Source organism: Psammomys obesus, unplaced genomic scaffold, assembly GCF_907164565.1.
Source record: "Psammomys obesus unplaced genomic scaffold, mPsaObe1.curated_primary_1811, whole genome shotgun sequence".
Taxonomy (NCBI): Eukaryota; Metazoa; Chordata; class Mammalia; order Rodentia; family Muridae; genus Psammomys; species Psammomys obesus.
In genome coordinates this window covers 2,822,532-2,840,259 of record NW_026585580.1, presented here as the reverse complement: position 1 = coordinate 2,840,259, position 17,728 = coordinate 2,822,532, and the positions used below count along the sequence as shown (strand labels likewise).

Below are 17,728 nucleotides of genomic sequence, written 5' to 3'. Positions count from 1 at the left end.
AACATCCTTGGCAGGGTGCCGCCTCTTAGCTGGCAGTATTTGTATTGCAGTGGATTTGGTGAACAGCAGTCTTCTGTCAGTCCAGGTCACTCTTCTCTCACGTGGCAAAACACAGCTAGCACTGAGTGAGCTGTTGATTTGTTTCTGTAACCTCAAGCTCTAGCAAACACAAGAGGAAAATCTGCTTTTCTGCCTGCTTAGGTAGGAAGGTATGGTGAGCACATACTCTCCCTCAAAACAAAACTGTAGTATGGAAAGGGAAGCTCTTGAGCACTGTTCTCTGAAACACCCTTTGGCTCTTTCTATTCAAGTATTTAGAGTGCCTCTCCTTCCCATAGGAAAATTGGATAGGAAGCTCCTGCCTCAGACAGAAATGAAGTTCTGTTGAATGAAAGCAACTTGAATAAAGTAGAGCTCACTTAGCTCATCCTTTATTTCTGATAAATACAACATTGTGTCCTAAATGTGATAAATTTTTGAAAGGAAATTATAAATGTTATTAGGATCAATAACTAGACCATAAAATTCTGAGACCATGGTATTGGTGAAGGGCACTATGTGCCGGAAGGTAGAATTTATGAAAACCACTGACCGAAATTGTTAAGGCAGGCTGGGTGTGTAATTAGAACTAGAGTGCTTGCCTTGTATGTGTGAGGCCCTTGGTTGTGTCCTCAGTGCTCGCATAAAAAATTAAAAATTACACTTTGTGTGATGGTGGCATTTTCACAAGAATAATAGTGTCCACATGAAATACTCTATTAGAATTAAGACAGGCTTTTTTTATTATTTATCTATCTATCTGTCTGTCTATCTATCTATCTATCTATCTATCTATCTATCTATCTATCTATTTTACTTTTTGGCTTATATGCTTAAGAGTCTACATTTGAAGGTATGCCTTTCACTTTGTGTCTGTAAATACCAGCTGGTTTGTGTTCTTTAGATAAAGAGATTGAAGGAAATCAGAACTGTGTGACAGGTCAGAAACTAAGGGTAGGAGTGCTCAAAAGCCAGCTGTGTGCACTTGCACTAGCAGTGACTCTTCCTAGGGTGATTTCAGTGGACTTTGAGGGAGCTGCTGTGTCAGGCACAGTGCTAGGTGCAGATGAAAGGACAGGTCTGGGCCTTAAACAACTTTGCCTGACTGTTTCCTCTCTCCTCCCAGCTCTTGGAGTGGGAGGACAGGAGAGCATCCACAGTGATACGCAGCACCTTTTCCTTTTGACAAATGACGGGCCTGGGAAGATGTCCGTCAGCCTCCAGTAGTCAAGTGGATGGGTGTAACATACAGTATTTACACAGGAAAATACACATGAGCCATGCTTTAAGTAAGGAAAAAGTACTTCTCAAAAACCAAGAAACATGTTTGTTGGCAAAGTGTCTCACTTAACTGGTAACTAAACAAAAACATTTTTCTTGTCAAATAGCTTAGACCGTGCTGGCACTATTTTTATTTTATTAGTCTTAACTTCAGTTTAATTTTAGTGGTAATATTTTTAAATTTTTCTTAGGTTGCATAACTTTGCACTTACAGGCCAATTTTATAAAATTTCACATTAAAAAGCCCTAATTTAATTTGGGAATTAGGTATTAAATGACTATAAACATTATTTTAAGTTACTTCAACATATTAGAAATCAAAATTGTAAAGTAAGCCTACACTTCAGGGTTATAAATAAAAATATTGGAGAAAAAAATTATTAGTATATTACTTACTTACTGAGAATGTATTTATTAAATGAATTAATTGGCAAAATAGCACAGTATGGTTTTTATTTTGTTACTTGAAGTATAACCAATCAACACAGCTTATAATAGTTTCCTAGTGATTTTTTTTTAAAATGAAGACATCTTCAATAAATATTTATTAGTAATTCTTGTATCCTTAAACTTTACTACTTATATTTTCTTTCTTTTCATTATAGATTAGTTTACTCAAGTACACTCTCTAGAGAACATCTAAAAATACTATGAATTACTTAAAATAAAAATGTTTTACGTGCTGAGTTTATCAACAATATTTTTGTTTTAATAAAATTGAATTGTAGACACTAATATATTTTCCTGGTATATAATGTACTATTTATTAAACATCATTATGATCACTAGTTTTAATAAGGGGATATAAAGTAGCTCCTGACAAGAGAATATTTCTATCATTTAATTTTTTTAATGTTTTAAATAAGCATAGAGTTAAAATTCTTAAGCACCATGCTTTGAGAAACTAATGTAAACTCTTCCCTCTTTTAAAATCATACTTTGAATTTATTTCTGCTCTTTTGCCTCTTTCTTTTCTCCTAGATAAATGATGTACATTGTGTTTTGAGGACTATCATTAAATATTGGCTATTCAAAGAACCCCACTGTACAGAAGCTCACAAAACAAGAGTGAGGACTTGTGGAGTCTAGGTTTTGGCAGTTCCCTAGCCTGTGTGAGCCTGACCCTAGACCTGGACAAGTGGGGGGTTGAGCTAGCCGGTCTCTGAGACTGGCCAGCATGAGAATTCTGAACCTGTGAAACTACAACATCAACAATAATGGAATAAGAAGTACTGATCAGCATAAATACTAAAAAATAGTCTAAACTCGAATGTACATCATTTGTAATTCTAATGAGCTATTAACCAAGTGCACTGTCAATACTAAGTCTGTTATTAACAAGTTGGAAAATTCAAGTAAGTTTTGTTGTACAAGGAGTGTAGTAACTAGTGCTGTGTGCAACCCTTATGACTAGCCAAGGCCAGCATGCAGGTCCTATATGAGCGCCTCCTCAGAAGAACCCAGCCAGGGACCCAGAGCGACACACAGCTAGGTATGTCTACAAATGGGGTGATCAAATAATCCTTTTACGTAAACTCTGTAAGCATCACAATACATTCCAGCACTTTTATTAAGAGCTAATGTATATAATCAATTTGGTTTGCAGAAAAATTTGGGTTAGTTTAATTGATTTGTCATGTTGAAGTTTTTATTTAGAAATGAAAGTAATAGGATAAAGATGTCTTTGGCCTTTCACATATTCTAGTTTTTATGACACTTTTTCTCAAAACCATCTCTATCACCAAAATTTGCTGATTAAATAACAATTGCCATTAATGTCCTTAAAGTAATCTCATCTTTGGATGGACCTAATCTTTAAAAATATGATTTAAAAACTGAAGCTGGTTTTGTGCGTTGGAGGGATAAAGAGCCCCTCAGGATTGGTTTTGTGGTTTTAGTCAATTTGCATATGTTTTTCATCATCCTAGTCTTTCAAAAATGTTATCAAATATTTACTTTGAATGTTGCTTGTGTTAAAGGAAGAGATCTAATTATCTGGTTTTGTTTGTACATTTCCATGTTTATATATAATTTTTGGTGGGATCACAGAAATATGACTGGGATTAAAACTATGAACCACTGCCACGCCCAGCCTCCATAGTATATTTTAGATTTTTGTTCTTGCATACAAATGATACTTAGTTTATTAACTTTCTGAAAACATACTGGAAATTTTCCACTTTGTATTGAATAATGGTTGCGGCTTTTAAAATTATGAATAGCGTTGAATTTTTCAAATGAAATAAAATTGTATTTTCAGTTTGTTAGATGAGTGAACAAAATCAAATAAAGAATATAGTTTTTTCAGATGAATACTGGCTGAAAAAGATTTAAGCTGCTTAATTTACTAAAATTATTTTAAAAATTCATTTTTTATCATGATGGAAAAAAAGCAAGGTTGAAATTTTATTCTCATGAAATTACTTAAAACTAAAGAATTTATGACATGAAATTTGTGGCATACTTTAGCATTTTTCATAATGATTAAAATGTATTTCTAGTTCAATTAGTATCTTGCCAGCCAGTCTACTTACCTTGTGAGCATTCTGGTTTTATAAAATGCTGCTTAATGTAATTAAGATTTTTCTTAAAAGGGGGGAGTAAATTTTGATTTGTTGGGGAAGAGATTTGATTTAAAACGTAAATATAAACCAGATTATGGTGGCACACATTTTTAAACCCCAGCACTTAGAAGGAAGAGGCCAGTAGATCTCTGAGTTTGAGGCCAGCCTAGTCTACAAAGCAGGTTCCATGACAACCAGGGCTACACAGAGAAATCCTGTCTCTAAATAAATAAATAAATAAACAAACAAACAAAAACCCTAATGCATACAAAAGTCAGTTGTAAATAACATTTCAGTGTATAGTGGACAAAAGTAGAAAATTTCTGTTACCTGAATATAACTCTTTATTTTGTAGCCCATGTTTTGATGATCGTATCACAAAAATAATGTGGGTTTTTTAGTGGGGGGGGGGGTCTTTTCACGTTTTGAAAAATGTTTTTTAAAGAGACATGTACAAATAAGTTTATTACATTATTTCCACCAATATATGGACAAAGAGTGGAATAGGGAAAATTTTGTTATACCTACATCAAAGAAGTAAAAGTAGCTTTATTATTACAAGTACTTAAGGTAGGTGGCAGATTTCACTGAAGAACTGCTGAGAAAGAAACACAAAATCAAGAAAATGTGTAAAATAGAATCTCATTGTTGCATAACATTAGCTCTAAAACTCACATGTGTATTTTAAAAACATGGAAGGACATATTCTGTATTGTAACCTTGGACAGTAGGAGGAACACAGGTCCTCAAGATAATTGAACAAAATAGTGGATATGATTTTACATTTCAATTAATTCTTGTATCATGGTACAGAATTTGAAAAGAAAAAGAAAATTAAAACTGATTTTTAAAGTGAGATAAAACGAAGTGATTTTGAGACCATTGTCATCACGGTTAGCAGTTATTTTTTGCTCTTACGCATGTGAAGATGTTTTGGGCTGAGGGGATGACTCAGTGGTTACAGTGCTGCTGCCCAAGTGTGAGGGTCTGGGTGAGGAGTCCCAGCAGTGAAGTGCACACACTGCACTCGTGTGCCTTGTAGCCCCAGCAGTGGGGTGCGGAGACCGAAGAATTCTAGGCTTTGCTGCTAGCCCATCTAGCTAAGACTGAGCTCTGATTCAGTGAGACTGTTTGAAAGAATAATGTGTCGAACAAAAAGAGGAACATATCCAGCATTGACCTTTGGCTTACAAAGATTGTTTTCATTGATAGGTCACTAGCTATAATAGGTATTTGGACTCTTATGTATAAACATTAGAAAAAGGTATCACTTTTATAAAGTTTATTTTCTGAAATGGGGTGTATAACCCAAATATAATTTTAATGATTTTCTTCTGACAAATATGATCAGCAGTGTGAAAGTAGGTGTTGGTATATGAAATTTATGTAGGGTTTGCTGCTGGGTTTTTGTTTTTAGCTTGACATTAGAAGCCACTGATGTTGCTGACTGAAATTATTTTTGAAGTCAGTGAGCTAATGAGTGAATTGCAGCGTGTCATAGGATGTATCTTTGTTTTTGTGTGAGAATTTTTTTAAAGAGTTCATTTTAGTTATATTTTCCTAGTTTAAGGTTAAAAGTATTTTAAGTTTATATTTGAGATTGTAATGTAATTCTCTCCCGTTAAAGATAACTCGTCTTTATGTTGTTGCTTTCAGTGTTTCCCTGCTGATATTGCCATTTTAATTATAAATTTTCTACTAGATTCGTATCGCATACCTAAATAAATCATAATTATGTGAACAAAACCACCTTACTTTTAACAAATCTAATGTTTTGTTAAATCAGGGATTAACTTTTATTGCAAAAGATTTTGTCCTTTATATAATAGCAAAGATAGTTTTCAGATCTAACACTGAAAGTTTTCCTCTAATTAGTTTTTACCCTTTTCAGAGGAAATGGATGTAGAAACTCGTCTTACTGAACTGTGTGAAGAAGTTAAGGTACTTGGAATTTTTCTTTTTTAATTCTCATTCTTTGAGTAATTTCTATCTTGTATCCTAAATATTTTTTCTAAGAAAATTCAAGTACTTACTTATTTTTTTTTAATGCAAAAATAAATTGGGTAATCATAATGGAACCACAGATTAGATGGTCAAAAGCGTCTAGCCTGAACATAAAGCTACCTTTTCCTTTGAAATATTTATTATTTTGTGCACAAAGAACTGATCAAACATGAATACTTTCTTCTGTAATTTTATTAAAGGATTTCTGGACAGGTTTTTAAACTAGTTGTATAGTTTTGTAACAGTATTTTTTCATCTGATGACCTTTTTTGGTTAGTATGCAAAAAAGTAGATTTCATTTGATAATCTCACACTTTTCGTTACACATTGTTCTCACTTGCCCCTCCCCCTACACGGCCCTATCTGTCTTTCATCTCTGTACTCTTGCTGGCCCTCCTGCATGGCAGTCATTTAAAATACTTTTTACTACAAGTCAGTTTCTGCCTCAAGCTGCTTTTCTGGTTTATTCTTAGAATTGAATTATATACATCTTTTTCTTTTTTGGTCAGAAAACTAAGTGCCTTGACTATGTTAAGTTCACTCTAGAGTCACTCTACACCAGCTGTGCTAGTGGGAGGAACCAGAGCCATGAATCAAATGAAAGTATACATTTGGTTTGGAATATATGTCTATATGAACATTTCAGTGAAAACTAGATTCTTTTTGAGAAGGGTCTTTTTTAAAAGTATGCAAGATACACAAGAATGTCTTTTCCTTTATTATCACAGGACTTCTTTAATTCAAATGATCATTTTCTTTTAAAAAGTTACTAATGTAGGGCTGAAGAGATGACTGAACAGCTAAGAACTCTGACTATTCTTCCAAAGGACTGGAAGTTTTATCCCCAGTACGTACGTGGCGGTTTATATTGATCTGTAACTCTAGTTTCAAGGAATCTGACTCCCACTTCTGACATCCATAGCCACTAAGCATGCATATAAATAAATGTACATGCAAGCAAACCACTCATCTAAAATAAAATAAGGGTTTAGGTTATTAATAAAAGACATAACAGTTGTTCTTAAATAGTTACCCACAGGGCAATATTCATTTAAAAATAATTACAAGAATGTGACGTCAATATGAAAAATACCTAGTTTTTTTTTATTCAGAGATTGAAGGAGTTGGTTTGGTTTGGGTTTGGGTTTTTTAATATTAAATCTCTTTATTTGCATTCCATTCTTTTGGCTGACTTTTATTCATATGATATCTGCCCTTATATATTTCTCCCATTTCACTCAAGGAAAACCTCCTTCTGTCTTACCCCCTCCCCACTCCCAACATCAGGCACTAACAAGACATGTTGCTAAGCCGCTTAAAATCCACTTCTTTTTAAATCTGGCATGGGAGATTTGTATTGTGCTGTCACAACTTTCTCTTTCTCAGTCAGTGGAGTTAGTGCTCCTGCCCAGTCAGAATGATTAGTCCTGATTTTTATATTCCAGTGTATATTGGATATGGGCCATAGCAGAGTCAGCTTCGGCTAGGTTTCCTCCACTCTGCATTCACCATCCATTCCAGCTGATCAATCTCCATTTCCATGGTGAAAATCCTTGTGTTTTCTTTTTAGAATTTTATTGTCATATATATCAGATATCATAATATCATATATATGATATTAAAATACTGGCTAGCTCACTGAAATTGCCTCTATTCATCAGTTAAATAAAACATTATTCAGCTGTTTTCTCTCCCTCAGCACACATGTGCATACTTGCCTTCATGCTGGTGTTCTCAGTATTGTTACAATAAAGTTTAATGTGGTAATTCTCAGGAAATAGTGAAGCTGTTTGTCCTTGTCGTTTTAGAAAGTAGAGAACCCTGATGAACTGGCAGAGCTGATCAACATGAACCTTGCACAGCTTTGCTCACTTCTCATGGCTTTATGGGGCCAGTTTCTGGAAGTTATAACCCTGCATGAAGAATTAAGAGCACTGTTAGCACAGGAACACCACACCTTGAGGGTAAGTTCAAGAAATGTGCTGCTTTTACCGAATGTTATGTATCTTTAGGTATTCTTATCACTAAAAATATTCTTACTTCAGGTGTATAAATCAGAAGAGACATCTTTGTGTTGTTTTATTCTAAAGCTAATAGTAAAATAACACAGCAAACAGTACATCTCACTCACAACCTCTTCCAGTAAGAAAGCCACCTAAAAGTAAATAAAACATCATTATATGTTATATGAGACGGTTCCTGGAGTCTAAAAGCAAGAATTAGAAGCCAGAAACTCAATAGGCATCTCTGATTTTTTTTTTTTCTTTTTCAGTTTGGTTTTTCGTTTTCTTCTTTAGCCTTTCATGGGAATATGTATTTTGGAATTTTGCAAGGTGAAGAAAATATAGATGTATTTGCTGTAGAGCTAATGTGGTCCTTATTTAGAAAGTTAAACTATTTTATTGTATAATGTGTTCTTGTTACTGAATTCTGTGTAAATTAGATTATGTATTGTGTGTATCTCCTCTTGTGTGCCACTTTGGAGGGGGGAGGGGTAGTGGTCGAGTTCTAGACAGAGTTTCTCTATGTAGCCCTGGGTGTCCTGGAACTTGCTCTGTAGACCAGGCTGCCCTTTTGCCTCCTGAGTGCTGGGCTTAAAGATGTGTGCCGCCACTGGCCAATATGCTACTTTTATTGTAGCTGCCAGTTGTTGATTTTCTCTTGTGATATGCACCATTTGGGTATATATTCAATTAATTTATTCTCTTGATAGACATTTAGAGTCCTCCTAAGTTTGTAACTATTGCAAACCAAGACCAGTTTCCCTGAAGGGGTCCATTTATCTAGTTAACTATTACTTCAGTATGTATTACCCAAGATTATGCTGGTATAATAATGAAGTTTAGTATATGGCCTATCTTAGTTAAATCTTTGTTGGTGTGATTAAAATATCCTGATAGAAGCCACATAGAAAGGAAGGGTTTATTTTGGCTTAAGGTTCCAGATGAGGCTACAATCCACCATGGCTGGGAAAGGATGGAATCAAGAGCATGGGGCCAGCTGCTTACATTGTATTAGCCATCTGGAAGCAGAGAGAGAGAGTGAGAAGAGCAAGTGGGGCCAGACTGTGAACCCTCAAGGCTCATCACCAGTGACATTTTCTCCAGCAAGGCTTCACTTCCTAAAGGGTCCATTACTTTCCAACAGTGTCACCATTTGGTGATCATGTGTTCAAACACATGAGCTATAGGGGAAGTTTTACATTCAAACCACAACATGGTCCATATTTAAATTTTACCAATTGTTATGTCCTGTTTGACAATCTCACCCCAGCCCCCATTTTCAGGATCAAACTGAGATTGACATTTAGTTTTAATGGCCCTTTCAAGTCAATTAATGTGTAAGTATTCTTATCTCTTTATCTTTTATGGTGGATTATGTTTTGCAGAGTATTGCAAAAGTGATTGCATAAAATACCCTCACTTTGGTCTATTCTTCCCAGTAACTAGAATAAAATGATGCATTATAAGTAAGGGACATTGTATTTCATTTATTTTTTTCATACAGTTTGATAAATTATATTTTTCTAAGGAGTTTTTCTATTCTGTCTACCTTTTAAAATTTACTATTACCAAATAACAGAATCCTTCATTTTTTAAAAAAAATATCTGTGCGATCTGTAGTGTTTTCCACCATTCATTACTAATATTTTTATGCTTTTTATATTTTTCTAGATTGGCCTTAAAGAAAACCTCTCATTGTATTAGATTTTTTAATGGACTATTTTTTCATGTTGTTAATTCTCTCTTTGATATGTTTTCTGTTTGTTGTTGTTGTTACTATATTTCAGTAAATAGAATGTCATACTGAAAACTATTTTTTAGGGTTCTTTCTTAGAAGTCCTTTAATAAAGATTAGTCACTTCTCTAAAAGGTCTAATAGGAGATTCTGCAGTGGAAAAGATAGGATAATTACAGTATTCACCTTACTAATGATCTTTAGCTTAGTATAGTAATGTAAAATGAACAGCTCAATGAATGCAATGTGTTTCTTTCAGGCAATTGTTACTAACATTTTTTACCACCACGACTTTGAGCAGTGATGAATTTTAGTGGAAATGTAGCCAGTTCCCGTGGTGGTGCTCACACTGATGAGCTGAAGCCTTTTCCTTGGTGCTCTTGGAAAATTAGGACTTTAGTGAAGACTTGAGTGTAGGCCTGCCTCTCTGGAGGGGGGTCAGTACATCTTCATCACTGTTTTCTTGATAGCCATTCTGACTGTAATGTGATGAAATCACAAAGCAGTTTTAATTTTTATTCTCCTGGTGGCTAAGGAGGTTGAATACTTTCACTTGGCTTTTGAGAACTTTCTTTTCAAATAGTTCATTAGCCCATTTATTAATTGGTTGATGTAGACTTAGAAGATACTCTTATTTTCTTTTCTTCTTCTTGCTTCTTTATTCTTCCTTTTTTTTCTTTCTTCTTCGTTCTTCTTTTTTTCTTCTTTCACTTTGTATCCAGGCTATAGCCTCGTCCCTCATCTCCCAGTTCCACCCTTCTTCCCTCTTCCTCCCCTATGTCCCTCCCCTAATCTACTCCTTCTCCCCTACTATCTGATCCTAGCCTATCAAGTCTCATTAGGAATGTCTGGATCCTCTTTCTCTGTGGCCTAGTAAGGCCACCTTGCCAGGGGGAGGTGATAAAAGAGCAGGCAACAGAGTTCATGAGCCGAGTTCATACCAGAAACAGCCCCTGCTCCCCTTACTAGGAAACTACATAGGGACTGAGCTGCCTATGGGCTGCATCTGAGCAGGGGGTCTAGGTCCTCTCCATGCATGGTCCTTGGTTAATTCATTAGTCTCAGGTTCCCCTGGGCCCAGATTTTTTTGGTTCTGTTCTCCTTGTGGAGCTCCTGTCCCCTGCAGGTCTTTCTGTCGCCCCCTTCTATGAGATTTCCTGAGGGATCAATTCTATAGTTCATTATTTTATTTCATATGAAAAACCTAGATTTTAAATTGTAGGGGTGGTGAGAGAGAGAGAGAGATATGATCATGAGATAGAAGAGATTTTAAAGGGACCTGTGGGGAAAGTATGGGTAACCTGAATGCATAAGGGAGAACTATCTTGGTAGAAGGGAGGGAATCAGCCAGAGAGAAGAGGCAATTAAATTAATGACATACATATGTGAAAGCTCTATGACAAAAACATTACTTTATATGCCATCCTTAAGTATTTTATAAGAGGGAAAAAAGAATTAACAACAAAAATCCTTTGATCCTAAGGGCCGAGGCTTAGGAGATAAGTAATTCTTGTTTTTAATAATTTTTATTTTTTATATTAATTACAGGTTACTTTATATCCCAGCTGTAGCCCCCTTCCTCATTCCCTACCAATCCCACCCTCTCTCCCTCATCTCCTCCCATTCCCCTTTCCAAGACCATTGATAGGGGAGGTCCTCTTCCCCTTCCATCTGACCCTAGTTTATCAGGTTGTATCAGGACTGGCTGCAGTGTCCTCCTCTGTGGCCCAGGAAGGCTGCTCCTCCCTAGGGGAGGGAGGCGGTCAAAGAGTCAGCCACTGAGTTCATGTCAGAGATAGTCCCTGTTCCCCTTACTAGGGAAACCCTCTTGGATGTTGAGCTGCCATGGGTTACGTCTGAGCAGGGGTTCATTTTCCAAGCGTGAGGACTTGAGTTTAAATGCACAACACCCATGTATAATGTCAGTAATGCTATGCATTCCTGTCTCATCATCAGAGGTGATCTCAGTGGAACCTGAAAGCTTCTGGGCCAGGCAGCCCAGCTAAAATGATGAGTTTCCCATTCAGTGAGACACCATTTTTCAATAAAGGGAGCAATAGAGGAAGACATAAAATATCTTCTTACACCTACACATTCATTTGCATATACCACACCAAGACATATACACGCTTAAATACATAACATTTTATCCAGAGCTTCCCTTTCCATGCCCTGTTTATAATATTAAAATAGCCCATGTCAATCTCTTTGACTTGTGTCAATCTCTGTTTAACTGGACAATCTCTTTTTAGGGCTAATGTCAGAGTAACAATTGATTCGACCATCATACAGAATTTAACTCCTAAAGCAAAGAAAGTGTAATTAGGATACAATGAGGAAATACTGTATTATCTTGCTTTGTTGTGCATCACAAAGACAGTGGCAGTTACAGCATAGTATGTCTATGGATCCCATTTATGCAATTCAACATGAACTTACTAAACTGCCTTGACATTCTGAAAAGCCTACAATAACCAAAGTAGTCCAGAAGTTGTACAGTATTTGTTTAGGAAAAGATAGCATAGTGAGTTACATGGCTTTATAATGTATATTCACTGTTGACTTTGTGCTATTACAGAGGTGAACTGATGAGAAATTTTTTGCTCGCTTTCTCTGGTTGACTCATTCTCCCCCTCCGTTGCTCCCGTGTTCTTTTTTTTTTAACTAATTTTTTTTATATTAATTATGGTTTATTTACTTTGCATCCTGGATGTAGCCTCCTCTCTCATTTTCTCCCAATCCCACCCTCCCTGTCTCCAATCCTCCCATGCCCCTCTCCAAGTCTACTAATAGGGGAGGTCTCCTCCCCTTCCATCTGACACTAGTCTATCAGGTCTCATCAGAACTGGCTGCATTGTCCTCCTCTGTGGCCTGAGAAGGTTGCTCCCCCCTCAGGGGGAGGTGATCAAAGAGCCAGCCACTGAGTTCATGTCAGAGACTAATTTGTCTTGTGTCTGATGTTAAAATGACATGCCAAATAGATAGTGTTCCCAGAATGCCTAGTTATATTTGGATCTCAAATGAATAGCAGCATATAATAGGCTTATATCCATATAGAAATAAGCATATCCAATGTAGTCTTACATAATCACTTACTAAAGCATCAAAGCTTTTGTCTTACATATCTTTAAATCAAATATTCCTGTTACAGAAAACACAATTCATTGGTTTAAAAAAATAATTTTGAGTCCATTGTCTTTATATGGAGCCAGTGATAAACATTTAGTCTTACTGGGCTTGTAGTTTTGTAGTTCTGACCAACAACAAGGAAAGTCTTAAGTTGATACGGTGATTCTGCTGTTGAGTAACTTAACATTCTATGATACTGATGCGCCTCATTCAAACTCTTCTTAGTAATGCACCTTTTGCATTGGGCCATAAAATACTATCTTCTGCAAACCTTAATGAAATATTTCAACTGTACGGTCCTCAGAATGAAAATGTCTTAAAATCATCATTAACATCTTCATTATGTACAAATTTTTGTTCCCCATTTCACCATATTTACCCTTTTGTAACTTTTGGGCCATTCAGTTTATCCTCATTTTCTCTCTTTGTGTTTTTATTTTAGTTCATAGCAACATACATGTTACTAACCCATTATGAAATTGCAACAATTCTTCCAGGAGCACTGACTAGGAACCCAATAATTCTTCTACAGGTTACAAGGAGGGAGAACGGTTTTTTGGTTGTGGTTAGGTATGATACATTTTTGTACTCTTGAGAGTAAAGGGGAAGCATGGAATGTTCTGGAAAGGATCCCGGTTCATCTGTTTACGTGGTTTTACTTAATAGATCATCTATATAACAGTTATCAGCCAGATACTGTACAATAGAGTTATACTGTTAATTTCAATCATCAAAATCCCATGAATTAAATAGCTTATTCTTTTTATGTTACGGGGTGGGGGGGGGGGGGAGATGACATTAGGAAGAGAAAGAAAGTGATTGGCCAAAGTTGTACAGCTGACAAGTGGTCTAGATACGCAGCGGATTCAGGTACTAGATACAAAGTTGACCCTTGCACAGTTCATCTGTTTTATATACATTTATAAATAGTAAAAGCGAATTTTGACTTAATTTGCACTAAAATAGATGGAACTGGAAGATAGTGTGTTAAGGAAAAGAAGACCGACCCAAAAAGGCAAGTTCTCACATGAAAGCTAAAAATAAAAAGTTGACCTGAATATACAATAGCAATTCTCTTGACCTGAATATAGAATAGCGGGAAAGGACAGAGGCAAGAAAAAAGGAGGCCATATTTGATCAGTGTGCACTGTATATACGTATTGAAATATGACAAGAAACCCCATTAGTATATACAATTAATGTTTGTTAATAAAAATATCATCAAGCAAGCTTTATGCTGCAGGCTTCTAATCCCAAGTATTCAGGTAGTTACGATTTAAGGTTTACAAACTCCAGGCCTTCCTGGATTACAGAGTGAATTCAAAGTGAGCCTGGGCAATCTGATGAGATCCTGTCTGAAAAAAACTAAAAAGAAGGCTAGGTGTGGCTTTGTTACTTCAGCAGTAGAATACTTGCTTAGAATTTACAAGTTTATTCCTAGGATTAGAAGAACTATCCCTGGCACATCAAGTAAGCAAACAAACAACTAGTGAGTAATATAACTCAGTGATAGAATCATTAGCTAGCATGTGCAAGGGTCTGGGTTGTTTGATTTTCCTCAGAGCAAAACTTTTAAAAAGGATAGAGGTAGGGTTAGGCGTTAGGAATGGGGGCATTCCTAGAGCCTGGGTTAGGCCTTAGGAATGGGGGCAGTGAACATAAATTAAACTTTAAACAGCTAAACATGTTGGAACATATCTGTAATCCCAACACTTAGGAGGCTGTGACAAGAGAATACAAACAAGAGCAGCCTGAGCTATATATATAGTAAGACTTTCTCTCACAAACAGCAAGAAGAAGAAAAAACACTGGACTTCATGTGGATAAAAGGGAACCCTATACACTGCTGGCGGGAGAGCATCGCATGTTGTTTGTTTGCTTGATTTTATCATTTGTGGATAAACATAAAGTCATTTGTGTATATATGACAGGAAAGTAGAGGTAAAGCTGTCTAGAGGACTAGCGAGAGAAAAGAGGGGGTATAAGAGGAACTATGCGCACAGAAAATATGTGCATGTAGAAAAAGAACAGTAGTCCAAGTGTATGCTAGCACACCTTTCATTCTGATTCTAGTTTGCTCTGCCATTTGTGTTTTACACATAGGGTAAAATATAATTTCAGTTATTTTTTTGTGATCACCTTGACAGTATACAATACAATTTTGAATTTTCATTTGGTACAAATATGAAGTGATATGAACATGTTTCATTTGCACTTATTCACTGGGATTGATGACTTAAAACATTAAACACCCTATTAGGCTATAGCCTAATAGCTAGGAAATCAAAATATTTATTGAAAAAACCTCCAGAGTCAGTGCAGTAGGTAACAGGTAGCCATTTCCAAATACTCTTTTTCACTTGTGATCAGAAAAACTTTATAACAAGTTGAAAATTATATATAATTCAGTAGCATTTAGTGTATTTACAATGTTATACCTTTACCTTCATCCCAGGATAGTTTTCCAAATTGAAATCTGTCATTTTTCTTTTCCCTTCCCTCTTCTATAACCACTGGTCTCGCGTGTACTGTTTCTGCATGTTTTATATAAGTGTAAGCAGACCTGGTCATTGTGTTTCACTTCTTTCACTTAGTATACTGTTTCTAGCCCATCCTGTTATTTACACATATTAGCACTTTTCTTCATATTATAGTAGAATTCCATTGGATTGATATACCACTATTATGGTTTAAATGTAAAATACCCCTAGAAGACTTGTGTGTGAGAGCCCTTGGTGACACCCTTTTAGAAGGTTATGGAACATTTGAGACTGGTCTAGTTGGCAAAAGGTGGTCAGTTGGGGCATAACTTCAGGATGTATTATGTCTTCTGATTCTGATCCAAGGCTCTCCAGCAAGCATGCTGTGCTTGTCATTTTGGACAGTACCCTCTGAAATTCTGAGCTAAAATTAGCATCTCTCTTTACAGTACTTCTGTCGCCATAACAAACTAACAATTTGTTTGTCTCTTTGACTGCTCTGAGTAGTGGTGCTATGGAATTTGTCTGAAAGTATTTGCATGATTACCTGCTGTCATTTCTGTTGACTTTGCCCAGGAATAGACTTAGTGGGTCATACAGTAATCCGGTTAGCTTTCTGAGGAACCTCCAAACTTCTTTACACAGCATTTGTACAATTTTACATTTCTGTTAGCAGTGCAAAAGGGTTTTGTGGCTTCTGCACATCCTTGCCCACAATTGTTCTTCGTGGCATTATATTATGTGTGTATTTATGTGTACAGCATACATGAATGGGGGCGGTGTAGCTACCTTTTATTGGGGTTATATTAAATTTGTTTTGTAAGCATTTTTTATTTTAGTGTCAGAAATTTGTACACATTTTCTATTGATGTTTTTACAAATGTTTGCAACTAGGAGTATAATATATATTTTGCATCTTGACCATTTTATGGCATGGCTAGATTTATTAAGTGATAGTTTCCATCCATCTAAATTATCCCATGTTGGTTGTCATCATGTTTCAATGTTAGCTGAGTCAGTTGTTTGTTTGTTGACAGGGATGGAACCAAGACCTGGTATTAGGGAAGGGGGTTGTTTGCTTGTTTGTTTCTTTTTATAAAGCTACACTGTCTCTCAAAGAGTTTTTAAAATAGAACTGGCCACTTCAGTAACATCCAGGTTATCTTGAAGCCATCTAGGAACTGCATTTACTTCTTGGTTGGGTGTTATATCTTCCTGCTTCTTTGATTATTTTCTTCTGTTCTTGATATTATTTAATGTCTTTTGTCTGGTTTTGTAGTTTATTTTTATTTAATGGTGAATTCTGAACCAGTTTCTCTGTGATGAAGTTAAAGTAGAGATTAAAACAGAATTTTCAAGCCTGGCTAAGAAACACAAAATAATGATTGAGGTCCAGAACTAGGTACCTGTTTTTAAGTTCTGCAAGTTTTTGTCAGAGCTATGCTGTTTTCTGAATTAACACCATTCATGTAGGAAGAGTGGATTAGCTGAATGGGCACATCCTCCTTTGAGTCCAGTTCTGACTGAGGAAAGGACATTTTTACATTGGCACTTAAAACTACCAAGTGAATTGACTAACCTCATTCTAATGCGGAGATACAGCTTCCCAGGAAGACCAGTCAGTGGGCCAGGGAGTTCCCAGAACCTTTTAGTAAGATTTAGGATTAAAAAAAAAAAAGAAACATACACACACACACACACACACACACACACATATATGTACATATATATGGGTATATTGGCTACTTGCTATTTTAACTCAGTGGTAAATTGTTTGCCTAGCTTGTACAAGCCTCTGAGTTTGACCCAGGACACCAAAAATAAATCTTTCTAACAGTACTGTATGTGTATGCTCTAGGATAAGTTTGCATAACTACATTTTTACCTGTTATAATAATGTGAAAGATTTGTATAACATACATTGCCGTTTTTACCTCTTAAAATGGTGTGAAAGGTTTGCATTGCATTTTTAGAGATACACTCATCTCTAACACTGCTTAATATATTTTTTAACAACTGAATGTGAAGGTTAAGATGTTAAGAAATATTTTCTAAATAAAGAGCTTTTGTTTAGTATTTTACAAGGATTGAACAGACTTCCACTTCTACTGTCATTATAAATAGCTTTTTTATATAAGCATTCAAAAACATCCATAGCATTTTCCTAAATACATCTCTCCAAAGTAAACTTTATTTACCAATAATGTACTTTCTAAAGAATTTTTTCTTTTAAATTATTTTAACTTATAGGGAACATTTATGTGATTCATGGTTTTCTACTTTCTTAATTAGTGTGTACTACCTACACACTTAGTCTTTTCTTGATGATGGCATTAAATGCAAAGTTTAGATTGCATGCTTAACCTGAACAAATGGGTTTTGTAGTCTACTAAAATTATTGAAATATTAGATCCGATGTTAAAAGGTCCCAAGTGGTATGTATTTTTTATTATTATTATTATTATTATTATTATTATTATTATTATTATTATT

General features: G+C 35.6%; 1 protein-coding gene across 5 annotated transcripts in view; it reads left to right on the top strand.

Moving 5' to 3' along the window:
* The window catches only part of Fam135a (family with sequence similarity 135 member A), a 90,054-nt gene that overhangs the window by 49,296 nt on the left and 23,030 nt on the right, over positions 1 to 17,728 (top strand). For all 5 annotated transcript variants that reach the window (XM_055606119.1, XM_055606108.1, XM_055606099.1 and 2 more), the window contains 3 exons: positions 2,735 to 2,812; positions 5,776 to 5,825; positions 7,697 to 7,852. In XM_055606119.1, the coding sequence (XP_055462094.1) occupies positions 2,735 to 2,812; positions 5,776 to 5,825; positions 7,697 to 7,852 (284 nt within the window). The remainder of the gene's footprint in view (positions 1 to 2,734; positions 2,813 to 5,775; positions 5,826 to 7,696; positions 7,853 to 17,728) is intronic.